At 47.4% G+C, this 20,099-nt stretch overlaps 1 protein-coding gene across 2 annotated transcripts; it reads right to left on the bottom strand.

Annotated features, from left to right (window-relative positions):
• Positions 1-1,064: 1,064 nt before the first annotated feature.
• On the bottom strand, positions 1,065-19,811 carry ACP6 (acid phosphatase 6, lysophosphatidic). 2 transcript variants are annotated; one of them, XM_082861666.1, is made up of 10 exons: positions 19,206-19,811; positions 12,193-12,321; positions 11,944-12,074; positions 11,282-11,361; positions 8,110-8,197; positions 7,125-7,257; positions 5,775-5,875; positions 3,566-3,661; positions 1,897-2,062; positions 1,065-1,257 (listed from the first exon to the last, which is right to left on the bottom strand). In XM_082861666.1, the coding sequence occupies exons 1-10, from the start codon at positions 19,401-19,403 to the stop codon at positions 1,114-1,116; spliced, it is 1,266 nt and encodes a 421-aa protein (XP_082717792.1). In that variant the 5' UTR covers positions 19,404-19,811; the 3' UTR covers positions 1,065-1,113. The 2 variants fall into 2 exon arrangements, with proteins under 2 accessions (XP_082717792.1, XP_082717793.1); XM_082861667.1 differs by having other exon boundaries at positions 1,065-1,251.
• Between the last annotated feature and the right edge of the window lie 288 nt (positions 19,812-20,099).

The raw sequence follows: 20,099 nt of genomic DNA, 5'->3' as shown, positions 1-20,099 counted from the left end.
TGGAGGCGTCTTCCATTCAAATAGGGAAGGCTGTAGGAAGAGCAGATCTAGGAGGAGAGAGGGAAAATTTTGTGTCTGTGGGACATCCAAGTGGACATAAGTGTCTGAAGCTCGGGAGAGAAAACTTGAGCTAGAGCAGTAGATCTGGGAGTCAACAACATAAAGATAGGAAGCAGAGGGGGTTTTGTGCTTGCTATTTTCTCTGAGAAGTAAAGGTGTTGGTGGCTTGAGATCACAGAAAGTTTGAAATAGATTCTGGGGAAGAACGAGAAAATTGATAAGGAAAGAGGGGGATCACCAGGTAACCTTGGGGACCCAGGTCAAGGTGGAGGACTTATGCTGAGAGTGGTCCCGACCCGCCAAGCGAGCCCTCATCCACTCTCCTGGAGCTCCAGCCACCAGAAGCCAGTGCCCTTCCTGCCAGGTCCCCACAGCAGGGCTGCACCTCATTGCCCAGCAACGTGCCCTGACCTTCAAGCCTGCCTTTTACATAACACCACTTCCTTCTTGCTTACCTGGTTAACTCCTACTCCCTCATTTTCTCTATTCAGATCAGGACAGAACTTCCCAAGAAGCGTTTAACTGCTCCCCCCAGCCCCTGCCAACTGGGGCTGGGGGTGTCTTCTCTGTACCCAAGTAGACCCTGATGTACCTTATCACAGAATGAAATATACTGTATTGTCATCACTGATTTACTTATCTGCCTCTCCTACTGGACTGAAACAACTTGAGGGCAGTAACCTTTCACCTTTATAATGATCACTGCTTAGTAGGTGCTCAATATATGTTTGTGAAATGAAGATAAGAAAAAAGAACTGAAGTCCAAACCCACACTCAATTCTACAGGGTCATGATGTCCCCAGCCTATGTCACAGGCAGCTGCTTCTGGCCATGGAAATCAAGCCACAAAAGAGGATACATCATTCTGGTCTCAACATTACATGCCTTTTCCTTTCAAGAAGAGACCCTAATATACCTACAGGAGGGAAATACCCTTCCCTCATGTTAAAGTACCTTAACCCTTGTTCCTGCCTTTCCCAAACACAACAGCTGGAGGCATTGTATAAAGGCATTTTATTCAAAAAATCAACACATCCTACTTGTACAAATCACTCACTCTCTATTTCCAAGTCCCATCACTTGGGCTTCAGAGCAGAGTGTGTGGTATTTTTCTGGGCTCAAGGTATAAATTGACATGGTGTTCAAGAACTTGTCCAGCGGACACAGCCGGTCAGGGCAACCTTTCGGCACCTGCTCCTGTGGGAGAGACAGAACTCAGCAGGGGCACTGAGGACCCTGTCTGGCTGTTTTCAGCTGTGCCCAGAGTTCTGAAAGGCTTTGACCCAATGGTGTGTGTATACACACATATAACAGCCAGGAAGGTCCCATTAACTGGTCAACTTCCAGATGAAGAGCACTATGCCCTGCTTGTGAAAGTCCCTCAAGAACGGTTGGTTGAATTGACTGGGAAAACACACTCATGTTTACTCGTGAGCTGGGAAGGCTAAAGGCTAAAGGCTAAGCCGTGGGGAGTGCTCTCGCCCCTGCCCTGGACAGCAACCTGCTGAAGCAGCCGAGGCACCAAGCGTACTGACCGTAAACATCGCCTCCCAGAGACACCATCATTAATGTTCAAAGCAGGCCTCGCAGTCAGGGTGTTACATCCTGGCAGAGACACTCAGGAGAAGAGAAGGGTGGCCCTATTCTTAGAAGATAAGGGATAAGGCCCAAGTCCCAGCCTGCCACTATATGCCCAGTTCTGCCTTAACCCGGGGCCACAGCCTTGAGAGCTCAGGTGCCAGTGGAGACTCCCTGGGCCCGAGGAGGGAGACCTGGTGCTAAACCGGGCGGGTGGGGTCGCCCAGCCACCTCCCAACCCCACCCCAGAGCTCTTACCTCCCCGCGGTAATAGAGCTGCACAAACCACTCCTTAGACTCCCGGTGCTGGTAGAGTTCCATGGTCAGGTCCACAGCAAACGGGGGCCACTTGTGGTCAAAAATCCCCAGGGCCATTAAGAGAGGCATGAGGGTCACGTCGTGAGCTGCATAGAGGTACAGCTTTCTGCAAGAAGAAAACAGTTCTTCACAATTAATTCTTTACCTTAGGACTCTGGAGGCCAGGACACTGCTGCCTTCGCGAGTGAGGACACCGGTGACATCTACTAATCAGCTGAGCCTACTAAAAAACTCCTTTGAAGTAGATCGTGGGGAGGACCCTCATCCGCATGCCCCTTGTCTTCATGAGGAGGGATCCCCACTGGAGTAGCTCTCCTGGCCTCCTCGGGCCCGACCAACCACCTACTCCTCCCCCGGTGAGTTTTGAAGAAGAAACTGGGCATGTGTGGCACAGCTCTACCTCTCTCTTCTCTTCGGGACCCGCCTGCCTACAGCAAATGTTCTTCCTACTCTCAGCTGTGTGATGAGTTTAGCAGAGCAAGCTCTCCTTGTCGGGGAAGCCTGCAGTTTGGGGGAATTAAGTCCATTTCATTAATATGCCTGTTTGGCCCTCAATACATTCTCTAAATGGGCTTTAATCAGTAATAAAGTTGCCTTTTAATCTATATCTCCCTGAACCCTGTATCTGTCTCTTGGGAAACACTGAGGATTTTATTTGTTGACCCTCAACCTAGAAGGCTAGCATTGGACCCTACAGTACTCTACAGACACAAGGCTAAGGCGGGGCAAGGTGGCAAAGGTCAGGAAGAAATATATTGTCATTGCAGGTCTGTGAAGGACAGGGAAGGTCATTCACATGATTTGCTATTATAAATCTAGGCCCAAAGTTCCTGAATGTTCCTATTTCAACTCACTGTCCCCTACCTTTCCCACACTCATCGCGCATTTCTAACTACGTACAATTCTTTCTCTCAAGAAGGCAGTCTACAACAGTCCTTCTCCAATATTAGGGCGCTTACAAACCACCTGGGTGTCTTGTTAAAATGCAGATTCTGATTCAGGGGGTCAGGCTGGGGCCAGAAACTCTAACAACCCCAGGGGACAGTGAAGCTGTTTATCTGCAGACCACACTTTGCTTAGCAAGTGCCCAGGACACACAGCATTCCAAATCCATGGTCCCTAACCTGGGGTTCCAGGCACTCAAAAGTGGCAGTGGATGTTCACAAGCCACTTCCAACATTTTTAAATGCCCAGTAGAAATCCTACCTTCCTGCATACTCAATGAAGTTGTTCAAACAATCTATTAAGCAATTATCAGTGTTTGGAGCTATTATAATACCAAATCAGTGTGATGTCCTAATTAGCTACTCCATTGGACACATGTTCAATTAGTTAAAAAAAAAAAAAAAAGGAAAAATAAATTTAGGGTTCTTTTTTACTAAAATAAAATTTCCGAACATGGTAGGACAGGTGTGGCAGGAAGAAAGGTAGAAATGTTGTGAATGTCTCTGGGACACGTGGCCTCTTAAACATCTACTTTCAGTCACTGACAGCCTCGTTCTTGCCCTCCCAGAACCTGGGTTCTCTCCCTGCAGCCAGACACCACCCCGCCCCCACCCCCACCCCCACTGCCCCCAGCCACACCAAGCTGAGCTGCTGGGCCAGGTACCTGGTCTTGCCAGGCGGGGTGGCAGGGTCCACGACTTTCAGCAGGTTGCTTTCCAGAATGTGGAGGAATTGGCCCACTGCCATCTGAAGGCTTTCCCTATGGCGAGTAAACAATATTTAAGTACCCAGCGGGCACCTGGCACACAAGGGATGCAGGCTAGTTCTGCCCCCTTGAACCTCATGAGCCCAATGAGACAGAGCTGAGAAAAGACAAGGGATGCATGAGGGACAGTGACAGGCGGTAAGGAGAAAAACAGCGCTGCCACAAGTCTGAGGGCTCTCTGTGCGCAAAGATTGCCAACAATAACAGCAGCAGGATATAGACCTGGTAAGAACACAGCTGAGACAGGATAAGTCATGGAGAACCAGGTCTTCACGGTGTGAAGAACAAAACTGGGAAGGACACGGTGTAATGAATTCCAGAAGGCCCTTAGAAAAGTCATCCAAAGGAACTGCCTAAACTACACTTCCTACACTTCTTTGGAATTTAGACCATAAGGACTTTTCTTGTTTATTTAACAAGAAGTTCAACACTAGTGCTCCCAGGCTTGGCGCTGTGGGTCCACCACTTTCATTCTCAGGACTGTCAACCTCATGATCACAAGGTGGTACCTCTACTCAAAGCATGTCTTCTCACAGTAGCAAATAAAGCTGAAAGATGGGGGCTAGTAAGTAGCAAAAAGGCTTGGTTTGGGTGCCTCACACTTTTTATCAAAGAGGAAAAAAAAACCTCTCCCAGAATTCCCAGAACCCAATCACTGACAAAAGGAAACGGGGTTGCCATGATTGGCTTAGACCAATCTTTACTCATGGTGACTGGGTAAATGGCCACCTTTATAAATCAAGGAAAGTTGAAGCAATAGCTGAGGAGTATGCAAATACGCTTTCCAGAGGAATGTGTGCAGGCCAAGCCAAGTTGGATGGCACTGTGAAGTTGTAACCATTTGCCCTTGAAGAAACATCAGTTTTATGAAACCAGGGCTAACGGAAAGGAGAATGGATCAGGTCTTGTGTGAAACGCTTTACCAGGAGAAAGCAAACTATGGCCATGGGCCAAATCCAACCCACCTGCCTGTTTTTGTAAAGAGAGTTTTATTGGAACACAGTTGTGCCCATTTGTTTGCGTATGATCTATGGCTGCTTTCACGCTACACGGGCTGAGATGAGCGGATGCAACGGACAATACACGGGCCGCAAAGCTATATTTACTAAATATGTATGTATGTGTTGGTGGAGGGGAAGGCAGTGAGTGACAATTTAGGTCCAGTGGGGCCACTTCAGGAAAAGATGAGGGAAGGAGACAAGTCACAGGGAGTGGCAGCAAGCTGAGTGGCGTGACTGGAGCCTTCCAGATGCCCGAGGCAAGTGCAAAGTGGACACACTGACTCTGCGTGGGAGAAAAGCAGGCAGAGGCTCCTATGCTTATGCAAAACCAAGCAAATTCTTGAAATGTTAGCTGCTTTTTCCTCCCACTCATCTTCCCCAGGACTGTTCCTCTACTTCCCATCTCCCCTCTCTACCAAGTCACCTATTCTGAGGACAAGCTGAATGCTTTGAACCAATCACAGAAAGGTGTTTTTTGAAATTTGGTAAGAGAGGCATTCCCCATTCTGGCAGTCAGGAAATATGTCTTCTAAAAACAGAGCCCTAAGTACCAGTAAAACAGAGAAAACACAGGACTGGCGGTCAGAAGATCTGGGTTCAAGTCCCGCCTCTGCCACTTGCTAGCTGAGCCTGGGCAAGGTAGCCCACATCTCTCAGGTCCAGTTTCTCCATCTCTAAAGCGAGGACTTGGACTTGTCAGGGATAATGACACCCACCTCACAGCGAGAACAGGAAGGTGCTTTGTAAATTGTAATGTGATGAATAAAGTAGCAGTAATGATTCTTCCTTCAGCATCCCCGCCACCCCAATCTTTTGAAACTTAAAGCAAAGGAAAAAGGTCAGTGATTAAGAGAAATCCAGTCGAGTGGTGGCTCCCGGGTCTGTGTAACAGTGAATGGAAGCACTAGGTCACTAGTCCCAGCTCTGGAAATGTAAGGACCTAGGGCCGAGTCCATTCAGAAGGCCAGGAGAATGGGGTGATCTCGGCCTCTGCACACAGAGACGCCAGCTAACAAGTGTGAGCAGGCCTGATGAGTCCCCTTCCCCACACACTGGGAGGTATGACCAAGCGTGACTTTATGCCAGCAGCTGAAGAGGCTCCTTACCTGTCTTCCCTTTGCAGGATGTACAAGGCTGTGTCCACTGCTCTCTGCTCAATCATCCATGCAAACCTCTTCAGCGTGGGGCAGCTCGGGAGGCTGTGCACCTGAAAGGTCCAAGGTACAGTTTTTGAAAGAAATGCTTCTCATCCACTGAGCCTGGCAGCCAATCAGCTTCCATGGAGCCCTAGGGGCCTGTTTTCTCCTAGGGAGAGCCTTAACAGCTCAAAAATCTATGTCCCCAAGGCCTGTCGGAAGCTATTCCTCGAGATCTAAAGGCCCAGGAAAAAAAATTGTTTTTCCTTTTTCTGATACTCCTCATCTACCCCAAAGTAAAAAAAATTTGTATTTTCTTAAGCTAAAAAAAAAAAAAACAAAACATTGAATAGAATACAAGGCAAGGAATTCATAAATTTCTACTTGGCCTTCATTTTCCCCAAGATGATTTCTAAAAGGTATGCCATATAAATATGTTATATATGCAAACTCTTGCTTATTAAACTTAAACCTATTTTACACATAAGCACAAGGTGCATTTCTGCCTTCAGGGCACACCATCAACTTCACAAGAGAAGGAAGGAAGATCCAGGCTATACTGCTTTTGGGTGTCCGACTTTTTTTTTTTTTTTTTTTGTGGTACACGGGCCTCTCACTGCTGCGGCCTCTCCCGTTGCAGAGCACAGGCTCCGGACGCACAGGCTCAGAGGCCATGGCTCACGGGCCCAGGCGCTCCGCGGCATGTGGGATCTTCCCGGACCGGGGCACGAACCCGTGTCCCCTGCATCAGCAGGCGGCCTCTCAACCACTGCGCCACCAGGAAAGCCCGGGTTTCCGACTTTTGAATCTAGGACAGCATTTCCTATTGTGTGGTCTTCAGTATTTATTAGATAAAAAAGATTCTATGGCTAAACAAGTTTGAGAAAAACAGACTTAAGGATGAACCAACTTTCTTTACTACAGGCTTCTCAGATTCTTTAATATGCTGACGTGTGTACAGACTCTCCAAAAAGTGATACATTAAAGAGGGATTCCAAAATTTTTAGACAATAATCTCTCCCTACCATCACCCACCCCACCCCTGCCTGCCCACGTAATACACACTCACATCATGAGCATTCTGGTGAATGTGCTTTAAGAAACTCTGGTTGAGAGTTAAATGTCTGGGCTCCCAACCCAGTAAGGGGTCCTCCTTGATTGTTCCCTATCCCTCAGTTCCCACGTCCATTCTGTCTGCAAGTCCTATCACAGCCGCCTCCAAGCCAGGAGCTCTCCACCCAGTTCTAACTCAGGAGGCAGCCCACCAAGCCTCCCCCAGGGTCCCCCACCCCCAGGGCCCGAGGAGGACAGCCAGCCCACCTGCTCAGCAGCCATGTTGTCCAGGAGGATGAGGAAGTCCACTCCATCGCTACTGGCGATGCCCATCCCTTCCTTCACCTTCTTCAAATCCTCTGAGATCCCTGGCTGCAAAGAAGCAGCCTGCCTCCGGCCTCTGCCAAAAAATAAAAAGTTACTCCTTATATTTCATCATACTGTATAGTGATTAACAGTTGACAAAGTGTATCTCATTCTTCATTTGGGATCTCATTTAACCTTCAACGATGACTCACTGGGGTTAGCTAGTATTATTGCCATGGTATAGATGAATAAACTAAGACTCTATGAGGTCAAATGACTTGTAAAAGGAAGTTAGTATGTACCAGGACTAGAATAATAACCTGGATTTTCCAAATCCCACTCTAGCATTATCAAAAACAATGCAAGCATGGCCAGGTCTGCTTGAAAACAGCATTCTCCTTCTTCTGGGGAACACATACTACATAGTTTCAGTGCAGACCAGAAATACCTGAAGACGGCCAAGTGCCATCAGCCCAAACCAGTCTATCCTACACGGCAGAGCGCTGGTGAGAAAAGGGGAAGCTGTGTCTTCTTCTGCTCGTCCATCTGGATTTGCAATTTGATGACTGACTTACTCATCTTTATTTAATCATCTTTTCTGTAAGGTTCTTCATCTGCCCCATCTGAGAGCATTGAACGATTGAAGAGAGGATAATGCCTGGCAAACGGCAAAGCCCCACGCACGACTGTATACACCATCTATCCAGCCCAGCGTGTGGCTCTCCCCAGGCATCCTGTACCTTCACTATTAGCCTGTCACTGTGAGTAAGAGCTGCCTCACTTCCTGGACAGTTGATGGCAGACCTGAGCTTAATGCAATCTCTTTCATTCCTTATCCACCAGCACGGCCAGCCTGGGCAGGCCCTCAGTTCAGGGAGCGCCTGCCAGCTAAGGTGGTAAAACGCTGCCTGTTCACCCCTGGTGAGCAAGAATCAGGGGCAGTTACCTGGTTCTTTCCCGGAGCCTCTGGCAGTTTTGGTAGTTGGGGTACAAGACTTCAGAGCTTGCTTCATCAGTGTGGATGATGATGGGTCCTGGAAGGAATGTGGGAAGCACAGGTGGGAAGAGGCTTCAGCTTGTTCTTCCCAGCAGCTCCACCCCCTTCTTCTTCTCTCTGTCTATACAGACGGAGCTGCTCCCAGAGGCAGATCATCCCCTTCAGGACAGTGAATGCCTTCAACATGCCCTGGCCTTGCCAACAGGAGCTCTGCTGCGGTCTGAGCAATGGAGAAAGAAGCAGCAGCCTTGCTTTGTCCAGCACAACCTCTCCTGCTGGGCCACCTATAGCCGAGAGCAGGTACAGGTGCCGATCAGACTGGCACGTCCATGACCCAGTCCAAAAGACGTCGCCTCGAGGTACCACCAGTACCTGGGGATTCTAATAGAGAATGCGTCCTCCCTCACTTTATCAGAACTAGGTGACATTCTTGCTTCCCAAAGTCCGATCCTATAGGCCAATATGGTGACTGACATGACAATCTGAGAAGGGTGGCCACAGGGTCACAAATTCTCTCAGACCCCATGGCCTCGCCCAAAAGAAAACCCAGGCTTCCAGATGAACTACCAGGAACCAAAGACTAGACTACAGTGTTTCTTACAGGCCTCACAGCAGCCTGCTCCTGTTCAGAGCTCACGAGTACCCTTGTCCCGTCCAACAACGGCCAAGAAAAGTGCTCTAGCACCTTCCCATGCTTTGCTCTGTGCCAGAGATGGCAATGGGCTGTGGTAGCGCCCTGTTCTACCCAGCTCAAGCCTCACCTTCTCTGATGGCAGAGAAGCTTTTTGGAATTCACTGAGGTCAATCCATGGAGTGATTAGGTGAATCTAAACCCCAAAGAGCTATTATTTCCGAACAAATTATTGATAGCCCAAACCTCAGTATTTAACAGTAGCCTATGGTGACTTGAGTAGAATACCAGTATTCAGACACACTTTGTTGGTCTGGACAGAAAAAGGAAATCAGACTGAAAGTCATGAGTTTAGGCCTGAATCTATAACTAACCAGTAGGATGGCCCTGGGAAGTCACTTCCCTTCTCTGGGGCTCATGTGTAAATTGAAGGGATGAGACTAGTATCAGCAATTTTCAATTGTTTCTAAAGCAGTGGAAGCTTCTTTCTCCCACTATTAGATAAGGTAATAAAAGAAAAGGTGCTGATGGCTTCAAGGTAGGGGTCCAAAGTATAGTCTACCTGCATGCCCCAACCCCCTCCTTTTCTGTAGTTTCTGACCCCTCTGAAGAATCCTGGGGTTCCGCAGGAAACGTTGTAAAAAAGAATAGACCAAATGATCAGAGGCCCTCTCCAGATATACATGTTTTCTGAGAAGCAGGAGAGCACAAGAGGGAAGGGTATGGATTGTGAAGCCAGACTGCCAGCGTTTAAATCCCAGCTCCTCCATTTACCAGCTTTGTGTTCCTCAGAGAGTCATTTAGCCTCTCTGTGCCTTAGTTCTCTTATCTGTAAAATGGGGATAATGTTACCTGCCTCACAGGGTTATCACAAGAATTAAACAAGTTAATATCCTCAAAGCTCTTAGAACAATATTTGATGTATAGTAAGTCCTTTAAATGTGAGAATAATAGTAACTATGATTTAAACCTCTAATTAACACATGATAATTCCTACCTGGTACCTGACATTAGTGTCTGGATAATGGACCTACAGTTTATGATAAATAAGGCACATTTGAGTTGGCACTCAGATACGCATTGAATGAATGAAAGACCAAACGGTGCAGACCAACACCTTCCAGCTTCCCCCCACCAGCCTGATTCTCTGTAGTTTACTCAAAACCCTCTGGGCCTTCTCTAGGATTTTACTCTTGAAACAATATCCCAAAGTTGCACCACTTCCACCAATGGTAGCACCTTGTGGGGTTCTCAGGTCTATTCGAATCCCTTGATGCTGGCCAAGGCATGGAAGTAGCTGTGACAGGAGTCAAACTGGACTGTGAGGATGTCTGGGTCCAGTGCAGGGAGCGGCTACCCAGGCAGCCACACCAGAGGCTGGTGATGATACCACTTCCTTCCCTGCACCAAGAAACCCCTTTCCTACCTCAGTTACACTTTAGGTGGTTCTGAGGAGAGGACATTTGCCTTTTAGAAGCTGAGCAAGTGAACAGCTTTCAGAAGGCCAGGCACTATGGATTATTCCTAAACTCAGGGGCTCCCAAGAGGTAAGGAGCAGCCCATCCTGTTTGCTTTATGTTACTTAGGCTCGCTGTTTGTGTTCAGCCAGAACTAGCAGCAGTCCCCAAGCCAGCTGGGGGCAAGGCCAGCCTCCTTTGGCCGGGAGGTTCTGTAATTTTACAAATTTTGTAAAAGCCTGATGGAAATTTTATCTCTATTTGAGATACTGCTACAGAAGCTAAAGAAAAATAACAAGAACCTCTGCCTTATGGCATCGTTTTAGTATTTTAATATTGGTGAGGTCATGATGATCTGAAACTCAGACCAGCAGTTAAATGTAAATTTCAATCAATTACAAATGACAAGATATGGCTTCATTTGATAGTCAAAGGGCCTCAACACATGAGATCCATAAAGGAAAATACTAAATGTAGTTCTTGGTGGTGAAAAGGTTGAGAATCACTAGCTGTGCTCATTCACTGGCTGAACAGGTCAAAACCCAAACTCGACAGCTTTTCTTAACTAGGAAAGGCGGTACGGAGTACTGTTAATACCATCTGGGGCACGCTGGGGATTATCACCAAGACCAGGGCAGTAGCAGCAGACCCAGGTCCCAGAAGAGTGTCCCTCCTGCCCTCCTTCCTTTTCAGCAGCGTCTCTACTAAACAAAAAGGCCCCAGGACTGTTCACGAGACCTGGCTGGGGCTGCCTCATGCAGCTTGTGTAGACGCTTGAGAGGAGAAGTCAGGAGTCAGAGGCGCATCAGAGCAGCTGACGCATTGCTGCAGGTGTGCAGGTCAGGCTGACAAGGGCAGCAGCAGGCCAGACAGGGGGGGGCCTGCCAGAGGAGTAGGTACACCATGGAAGCTACCTGAGCAGGAGGAGAGAGACCAAGGGGACAGATACCAAGAAAGAGAGAGCGGGGCTTTGGAAGTGAGAAGAAGAGGCTCCTCAGGGACAGGGGCTGACTCGTAGAGCCCAAACTCAAACCTTCTTTCTGACATTGGAAAAGCCCAGCCAGCAAACACCGGGTAGACTCCAGATTCCGATATATGTTAGTGGAACGAATGCTGGGGAAAAAACCAAAAAGGTAGATTAACTCATAAAAGGAAGATTCATATGTACACTCCACCTTATTCCACAGAGCAGCTGGGAGGCTTTCAAGACTACATAAGGGGAGCTATAGGGCAGGGAAGTATCCTTTATCTCTCTGTGGGATGGCTGCCCAAGGGACCTGAAGGCCAATGAATGTGACCTCCGGTGACCACTTGTTCACTGAATCCTACTGTACTAGGGTAACTGCTCCCAGACTACCTTGGATGTTCTAACAGGGGACAGCAGCTTCTCGTATACCCTTGACCGGGAGAATGGTCCTCCTCTATCGGGGAAGGTCGTCCTCTTCGACCAAGCGTGCAGCTTCGGGAGGGACACACATGGAGAGGTGCGAGAGGAAGGGGACACCCGCCTAGCCAGCCAGATCAGCAGAATCAAACCCTGGCGATCAATGAGATGACAGATGTCACAGCCAGATCGCCCTCGCAGCCCCCCAGACTACCTTGGATGAGAGTGGGAACCACCTGGGGCATCAGGGCAGGTTTTCTCATGCTCAGGACCTTACACTGGGTGCAACATCCCTTTTTCAAGTGACTCACAAGACCTCCAGTGGGTTGAAGGTTGGCGAAAGAAAGGGGATGTCCTCCACGTAGTTCTTCCTCAGCCTCTCTCCCAGGGCAAACATCTGCTGCATGCCCACCTTGGTCAGCTGTCCAGCAAACATGCCCCCCTGAGGTGGGGGAGGAAGGAGAGGAGAATGAAAACATCTGGTGGCCTGCTAACCTCAGGCCAGAGCAAACCATCACAGCTCTGCAGGGGGTTTCCCAGAGCAGGGAAGCATCGCTCACCTTCAGCGTGGTCTCGTGGTACTGAGAGTCGAAAGGAGAATGTGGTTTCGGGCCACCAGCTAGATTGGTGACTGTGTAATCAAACCGAGTTTGGGGTGGGACCTCTAGTAGCTGGGGTTTCCACTCTACCTGTTGTGACCACAAAAAACAACACATTGTTTAAAAGCTTCTTGAAACTTAGAGCATTAATATCCAGCAGCACATAGCTAGAATCACACTGACACTAGACAAGCAACCTTCCTATGGGAAGGAAGGAAAGAAACTTTAACTCCAGCTCCAATCAAGGGAAGAAAAGACTGCGATTTATTATTCCAAGCGTCCTCAGCCCAAGTCCTGTTATTGCTACACTAGTACTCAGTGTTAAGGTGTTGCTCTGGCACTAAGCCCAGACTGAAGTAAAGGGGAGAAGCAGCCAGAGTGCCGTGGCGAATGAATGAATGAACTAATGACGGAATAAGTGAATGAATATGATATAATCTCAGTGACCGTATACTTAAGAATTTTTAAGAAATCCACCTGCAGGCTTTTATGGCCCCTCCTTAAGGACTCTGGTAACTACTACGTATTTCCCTTCCTTTCATCCAACTTCTCAAATAAGTAGCTGCCCTCTAAGAAACCTTCACTTCTTCACCATCTTCCTTTTTTCCTTGCAGTCTGGCTCCTGCCCCAACTGTACTGATTTTCGAAACATAACAAGTAGTCATAGGCCTCACAGCTCCAACTGCCAACTTCCCATAAAATTCTTACACGCACTGAGTCCGATGTGATGCCTTCAATTTTAAAAACAAAAGTCTTTTCTTCTAATCCCATATGCCAGCCCCTCTTCCCAACTGACTATGATTCTCAAGGCTACCCCAATCCTCCCAGGTACCAAGACTCAAACCTCTGACTCGCCCCGCTGCTCCCCCATCCCCACCCCAAACCCCGTGGATCACTGGCTAGAAAAAATGTTACTCCCACTGGTCCTTCTTTTATCTTATTATTAGAGTATAAAACCTTATTGCCTCAGGCAAAGTCCTGTGACAGGCTCTCTCCCTCCCACCCCCCAAACCATATATACATAACCACCCGATTCATCTCGCTAGGCCACTCTCATCATATCAATAGTTTTTTCCTAATGTTCCAAGAGAGAAGCGTCTGCCTTTCAGGACTTTTGGCCCAGCCTCTGTCCCCAGCTATACTGCCACTACGCCTCTCTCTTCCCCTACCCAGGCCAGACCACACCCACTGCTTCCTCTACATCTGCTTTCAGCTTTGCTTCCCTTGCTCGGAGGGACTCCTGTCCGTCTCTGTCCATCCAGCTTCTCTCCAAGGTTCATTGACAGCTCAAGCCTTACCTCCCCAGCTGTGACTGCTCCAGCTTTCAGTGGTTGTCTTCTTATCTGAATTCCTACAGCACTTACAATATATAACTCAATTTCTTACTGCTTCATTTTGTTTTAAGACTAACTTTTGAAAACCTACGATGTCACACAGCATTGTATTTATCTTGGTGCCTCCCAGAAATATCCCAGGAGACGGCTACTGGGAGTCCCAGGTCCATTCTTCCAAAAGGCATTGTCTCAGCCTCACCTGCACCCGGTCTCCAAACACCTGAGCCTCTTCCCCTGCTGGTGCTACAGCAACTGATATCAGAAGACTGGGTGTTCAGAGCCGAGACCTTCTTCCTACAATCTTTTAATCACTGCTCCTCCTTTCAAAGTTCTAATACTATAACTTCCCTTCATAAAACCCTTCAAGGGCTCATGGCTGCATGATGGCCCCTGCCTCTCTCTCTTCACCAATTCTTCCCTGCCCTACACACTTCTTCTCTAGCCACACAACTCTGTTTCCTAGAACACCATCCCCACACCTCCTGGCCTTTCAATCTCATGTTCCTTCTACCTGGAATTTTCTTTTCCCTTTCGTCTGGAAAGACTTCTGTTCATTCCACAAAACACCTTAAATGTTCCCAGAAGCTGTGACCTTGGCCCTGTGCTCTCACAGCAGCCTCAGTGGATCTTTTCGGTAGCCTTTACCAAACTGTATTAGACAAGTCCCTTTACTAGTCTGTCCTGCTCAGTAGACTTAGCTCCTGAGAGCAGAGCCTGTGTCATCTATGGACCTCTGTAATTTGGATGTCCAACAAAGGGCCTGGCACACAGTAGGCATAATTAACAGCTCCAACAGGGAATTCCCTGGCAGTCCAGTGGTTAGGACTCTGCACTTCCATTGCAGGGGGCACAGGTTCCATCCCCGGTTGGGGAACTAAGATCCCACAAGCTGCGCGGCCAAGGGGGGGGGTGGGAAATAGCTTCAACGATTTGCTAGATCCTGTGGAAGATACCAAGATTGAGATAACATGACCCTGCCTTTTTTGGATTTTCCGGTTAGTAGAGACAGCAAGCTATGTATGTAAATGATAGCAGAACTAAAATAGAAACTATGTGCTACAAGAAACCAGAGGAAGGCCATAGGAGTTCAAAGGCAAGACAGACCTTCTCTTCTGGCTGAGGATTCAGGAAAAGTTTCATGGAAGGAATGGTATTTGAAATGAATAGGATTTAGACAAGCAGAGACCAGGACGTGAGAGTAAGAGGTAGGTAAGAAGAGAGGGTGGTATTCAGAATTCTAAGAATAGGTAGGAAGCTTGAGCAAAGCAGAGATGGGGAAGAATATATAGAGGAAAGAAGTGGCTTGGTTTGCCTGAACGTGGGAGTGGTTTTCAAACTTTTAAATTAGCAAGTATCAGGTTGAGTTAGATTTGTATATTTAAAGGCAAAAACTGGAGTTCCTCTAGTTTAAGTGGGAGTGGGAACTCAGAACCCTAGCCACTCAGCATCCCCTTCGCCAGCAGGGTCCATAGAATAGTTTGAAAGCCATCAGTATAGATCACAATTGAAACGGAAAGACTCAACGCAGAAAAGCCAATTTCAAGACGTCTGCCATAGAGCTGGTGAGAGCCTAAGGCCTCATCTAAGGCAGCAGGAATAGAAGGGGTGGATTCAAGACTTTTGAGTCAAACCTGGCAAGTGAGTAGATAAAAGCTTTATTTGGAGGCTATACTGGTAGGTAAACAAGAAAGAATAAAGAGAAAATGACTTTGACTTTGAGTCTGGGTGCCTAAGGTGGTAAAGGGCAATGGAGGAACTCCTTGACTAAAACTAAGGCCAAGACAGAAGAACAGCTGACAAACTGAGTTCAGGTTTGTACGATTGAAGTTTCAGACACCTCCTTTGAGTTCCCAGCACTCCCCGCATATTCCTATAATTGGAATCTGTTTTGTCTCTCCCCTTCATCACATTGTAAACTCTTCTCTCTTTTACAGCTGAGATTGAATTATCCATCCTTGTAAGCCCAGTGTCTAAGCACAGGTCCTGGTACCAGGTCCACAGGGCCCGTTCGGCCACACTACGAAACCTCCTCCTGTTAGGTGCATTCACCAAGAGAGGATCTCTGGTTTTCCTAGGAGATGACTCCTGAGGTCTAGGTGATGTCAAGCCTAGAGTACACATTTTCAAATTTTCAAGGATGGAGGATACATGAACTCCATACCTGGTGTCCATCCCACATACACACTCTCATTCTCGTGCCTGCTTCTCAGCTTCGGAGTTAGTGGCAAAGACTAACTTTATAATTTTATTTATTTATACTCCATTTTCAAGAATTAACTTAAAGTAAGTGGTAGCAATACCTAAAATATAGTAAGATAAGCAGTTCAAGGTAGACAAGAAAGACAAAAGCAAATGAGTATATAGGGCCCAAAAATATGGATAGAGTAATAGAGTTTCTCAAAAAAATACATGCTATGAAGATCCATATACTTACTGTAGGTGGGCCAAAAGAGTCAGCACTAAGCTTTCTGGCTTTTATGTACAAGGAGAAACTTGATCAGCTAGACAAGCTTAAAGATAAAAGCAAGGCAACTGTTCAGGAGAAGCACACCATTTCTCATGCTAACAGACAAATTCCTCCCAAGGGTCCTCATAAAGAGGATATAATGAACATCTTTTCAGTAGTCGCAGCAATGAGTTTTGTGGGATTGTTTCTCATTGTTCCCTCGACACAGAATGATAGCATCTCACCAAAGGACATTTCCGTGAAGACGGTACTACACTGGGATCGATATGCTACATTCAGGTAAAAGAAAAACAATCTACGTAAAAGTAAACAAGAACTTGCAGGTGTAGATTTTAGAATAAACTAATGATTTGAAACCTTGCACACTGCACCGTAGTATCACTGGGAAATTGTTTTAAAGTTACTGATGCCTGAGCCCCCTCCTGGGCTAATGACATCCAGATCTCCTGGGGATGGGGCCTCTGTTTTTTAAATGCTACCCAGTCCAGATGACTCTAAGGCTTCACCAGAGGAGTTTTTATCATATCTGGATGCTCTGGGTCAATGAAATCAGAATCTCTGGGAGACAGACCTAGGCATCAGTATTTTCTAAAGCTCCCCAGTTGAGTCTAAGGTCCCACCAAGGTTAAGAACCACCACTGCACAGGAATGAATGGATTGACTGGGACATCCTTTGTGTAATGCTTCCTGAAAACGGCTGCTCTTAGTTGAGTTTTGAATAAGTATTAATCAACACTGATACCGACATTATCCTTCCTAGCTCATTTACACTATCAAATAAATATGGACCCAAATGTCTTCATGAACAGTGGAGCTGGAATGGGTCGGACTTTATTTTATAAAAACTGAGGAATCTTCCTGGGTTGGGGGCTGTTTTGCCATCATATAGAGAGGCGCTGAGGGAAATCCAAAAGTAGGGCCAAATTTATCTTTTGAAAGCGTACCTGGATCTAATCTAACAACCAGAAGAAATGGACAATCAAGTTCCAGAGTTTTATTTCCAGAGCACAGATACAACTTTTAGGAAGATAGGTTAATTCATCAGCCATTCAAGCCATAAGAAAACAACTCAATAAAACAACTAGTTTTAAACAATGATATTTTCTGAGGATTTGTGAGATAACTGAATGGATTGACTTGTCACATAAGTTTATCTGTAAACTAGTCAGAAGTCTGGAAATATCTACCAAAGGCAATTTTAGTTTTAGAATGTTGTCAAAGTTCTTTCTGACTATAATTAATAGCAGAACCACAAAGATTAGAAAATCCCAATAACAACCTCTATTAAATTGGAGCTTGAAAAAAAAAAAACCTGAGAGAGAATATCCAGAAACAAGTTACAGGAGGCTGATGATAGTTGCTCATAGCCTAAGTTGAACAAGAGCTGGTTCTACCCCTCGCTTTTATGCACAAGACTTTATACAAGATAACCAAAGACGTCCAGTGCACCTGCCTAAAGTCTAGAGAATGTGAGCAGGCAAAAGAGGTAATGTGCCTTATCTAATTGCAAAATAACACCGAGGACTCAGATTCTCTATATTTTGTGGCTACAAAGACAGAAATTGAATGAAGCTGGCAGTCTACCTGAGCTACAACTGCCGCTTCCAGCATAAAGGCAGAAGATACCCATCGCACATGCACTGGCTCAGGAGAATCTAAATCTTTTTCTGGGTCCTTTAGGGAGCACATATACTGTCTGTAGGAGGTCCAGGCCTAGACATTCAGACTTTTATTCACTGCCACCACTGATAACTTTGTCTTCTATTCTTGTATGTTATTTTCCATACAGCCTTTCTGTACCGAGAATAAATGGCGAAGAAAGGAGAGTACACAAGAGATGGGCTATGTACAAAACTATAAGGAAAATTTAGTGACCTAATATAAAAAGGCAAAGTAAGAGACTGAAAAAAAGGTCAAAGTATACAAAAAAGGAAAGAAAGAAAGAGAAGGAAAGGAATGGAATTCAGGCACCAGATAGAATGTGGATTAGAAAGGCTAACTAGAAATCTGATAATAGAATTAAATGCCTGACAAAATTTATTCATTTCTGTGGGAAGTGCTTTAGAGGTTTGATTTCATGTGTGGCCAGCTTTAAAAACTGGGTTTTCAGTTGTACAATGTGAGTTGTACAACCTTGAGGGTTTCTTAAAAGCAGCTATCACCATGAGTATGTCTAGTATCAGATTTGGACATCCTGTTGAACCTGCTCCAACATCAACCTGGAGAACCAACAACGCAAAAGCACCCCACAGGTTAAGTTTGACACCTGGGTGCCTGGGGATTTCAGGTTTCCTATTTATCTTCACTAGGAAGACAGTTCTTTAATCACAGGCCTGCCTGCTATGAAAGGCCAGAGATCTTTACTGGCTCTCCCCAAGAATCAAATCCAGAAAGGGTAATCATTTTCAAAACTGACTACTTGTACTTTAATCATAATTATCCTGACCAAAACCAGGTAGATTTTAAGACATAAGCCACAAGACTGAACAATTAAAAATTATTTTTCCTACCTCAGATTCCTTCCACAATAGGTTTAGGAACCCAAAATAAAAAAGGAGAGCTCCAAGATACAGCACTTATTACCAAAAAAATCTTCAGGATCTCAAATGGTAGCCAGCAGATCCTGAGAGAAAGCTGCAGTAAATTCTGTTCCCAAAGGTATTAACCTCTGTTATCCACTGCGATCCCAGTTAGGGTGGTTCCTGGCACAAAGGTCCCTGCAACTCTTTGACAACCGCCAAAATGGTCACACATAGATGCACTACACCCTTGTACTCAAGTTCCCACAAATATTTATTAGAAATGCAGAATCTCAGGCCCTACCCCACGTCGGCGGAATCATAATCTGCATTTTAACAAGATCCTAGGAGATTTATACGCACCATGGGAAGCACACTACTACTTCTAGCTGTGCTTCGTCACAGCCATCGGGGGGCGTAACTGGAAGTTTCCGGTCTGTCCTACAATCCGAGAGTTCGAGGGGTCTTGGGGGGTCAGGGGCGGGCACCAGGCCAGCACCTTTGCTCAAACTGTTTTCCCTTTGTCTGGACCCAGCCCGAACCCCCGCTCCGTGAGCGTAAAATTCCAAAGGTGGTGTGTGTTGGGGCGAAGAGCCCGGCCCGCCACTGGTTGGCCACACAGTCCTCGCCCCACCAGCCCCGCCGAACTCTCACCTGCTCCTCCCGCGGAAGCGCCTTGAGAGGGCTCCGCGCGCCGTGTCGAAACACGACTTGCACCATTTTCAGCTCCAGCAGGCTTCGGTCGACGGAATTCTGGTCGTCAGCCCCCCGCCGCTGGTGGAGGCAGTACGCCAGCGAGGTCAGGACGCCGACAGGGGCCCACATGCGCACCCTGAAGATCCGCGAGATCATGGGGGAAACCCCTCGGCTCCTCTCCGGGGTGAGGGTGCAGAAAGCGAATACAAGTCCTGCGCGATCGACGGGGCTCAGCAGCCGCCCCCAAGTTCCCGGGAACCGGTGGGCGAGCACATCCACCCGCCCAAGCTGCGACCGCTGCGACTCCCAGCTGTGAAGGGGAACCCGAGTGGGAGCGTGGGGGAAGAAGCGGAGGTGGGAGCAGCGATGACTCCCCGGGAGTTTTAACCAGGGTCGGGGTTGGCCTCTCCCGCCGCAGACTGGGAGGGGGAGCGGGGAGCTCAGCTCCTTATCCTTCGTCCTCTAGGGAACCTTAAACTTGGATTCCAAGTTCGGCCTCCAGCACTCTTGACGGGACAGGAACCTGCCCAGAGCTCCTGGGCGGCAGTGACTCCATTAACACAGATCACTCGACTCCACCTTTTTATAAGCAAGCTCCCACCCACTTTCTCACCCACCCGGGGACCTGCCCCAAGCGGACCCGCGCAGAGGAGCACGGGAAAACGAGTCCCGCGGTGACTCCTATCCGGAGGCTCTGAGTTGCAAGAACTACAACTCCCACAAATGCTGCGCGCCGCTGGCCCTCCCCGGGAGGTATTACCCCGCCCCCGGCAGTGGGCCTAGCCCCTCAGGCCGGCAGGTTGGAAGTCTCCAGGAGCTGGCGGTCAGCGTGTGTAGGAGTGAGTCCGCAAG

Source organism: Leucopleurus acutus (assembly GCF_964270905.1).
Source record: "Leucopleurus acutus genome assembly, chromosome: 2".
NCBI classification, from domain to species: domain Eukaryota; kingdom Metazoa; phylum Chordata; class Mammalia; order Artiodactyla; family Delphinidae; genus Leucopleurus; species Leucopleurus acutus.
This window is presented reverse-complemented; position numbering and strand designations above follow the sequence as displayed.

What these genes read in the sequence shown, in the direction of transcription:
- ACP6 (XM_082861666.1), bottom strand. Translation starts at nt 19,403, where the DNA reads ATGATCTCGCGGATCTTCAGGGTGCGCATGTGGGCCCCTGTCGGCGTC. An exon ending in AGGCTCCGGGAAAGAACCAG is followed by an intron (nt 7,258 to 8,109) that starts GTAACTGCCCCT and finishes ATTTTTTGGCAG; the next exon opens with AGGCCGGAGGCAGGCTGCTT. An exon ending in ACAACATGGCTGCTGAGCAG is followed by an intron (nt 5,876 to 7,124) that starts GTGGGCTGGCTG and finishes TGGACCTTTCAG; the next exon opens with GTGCACAGCCTCCCGAGCTG.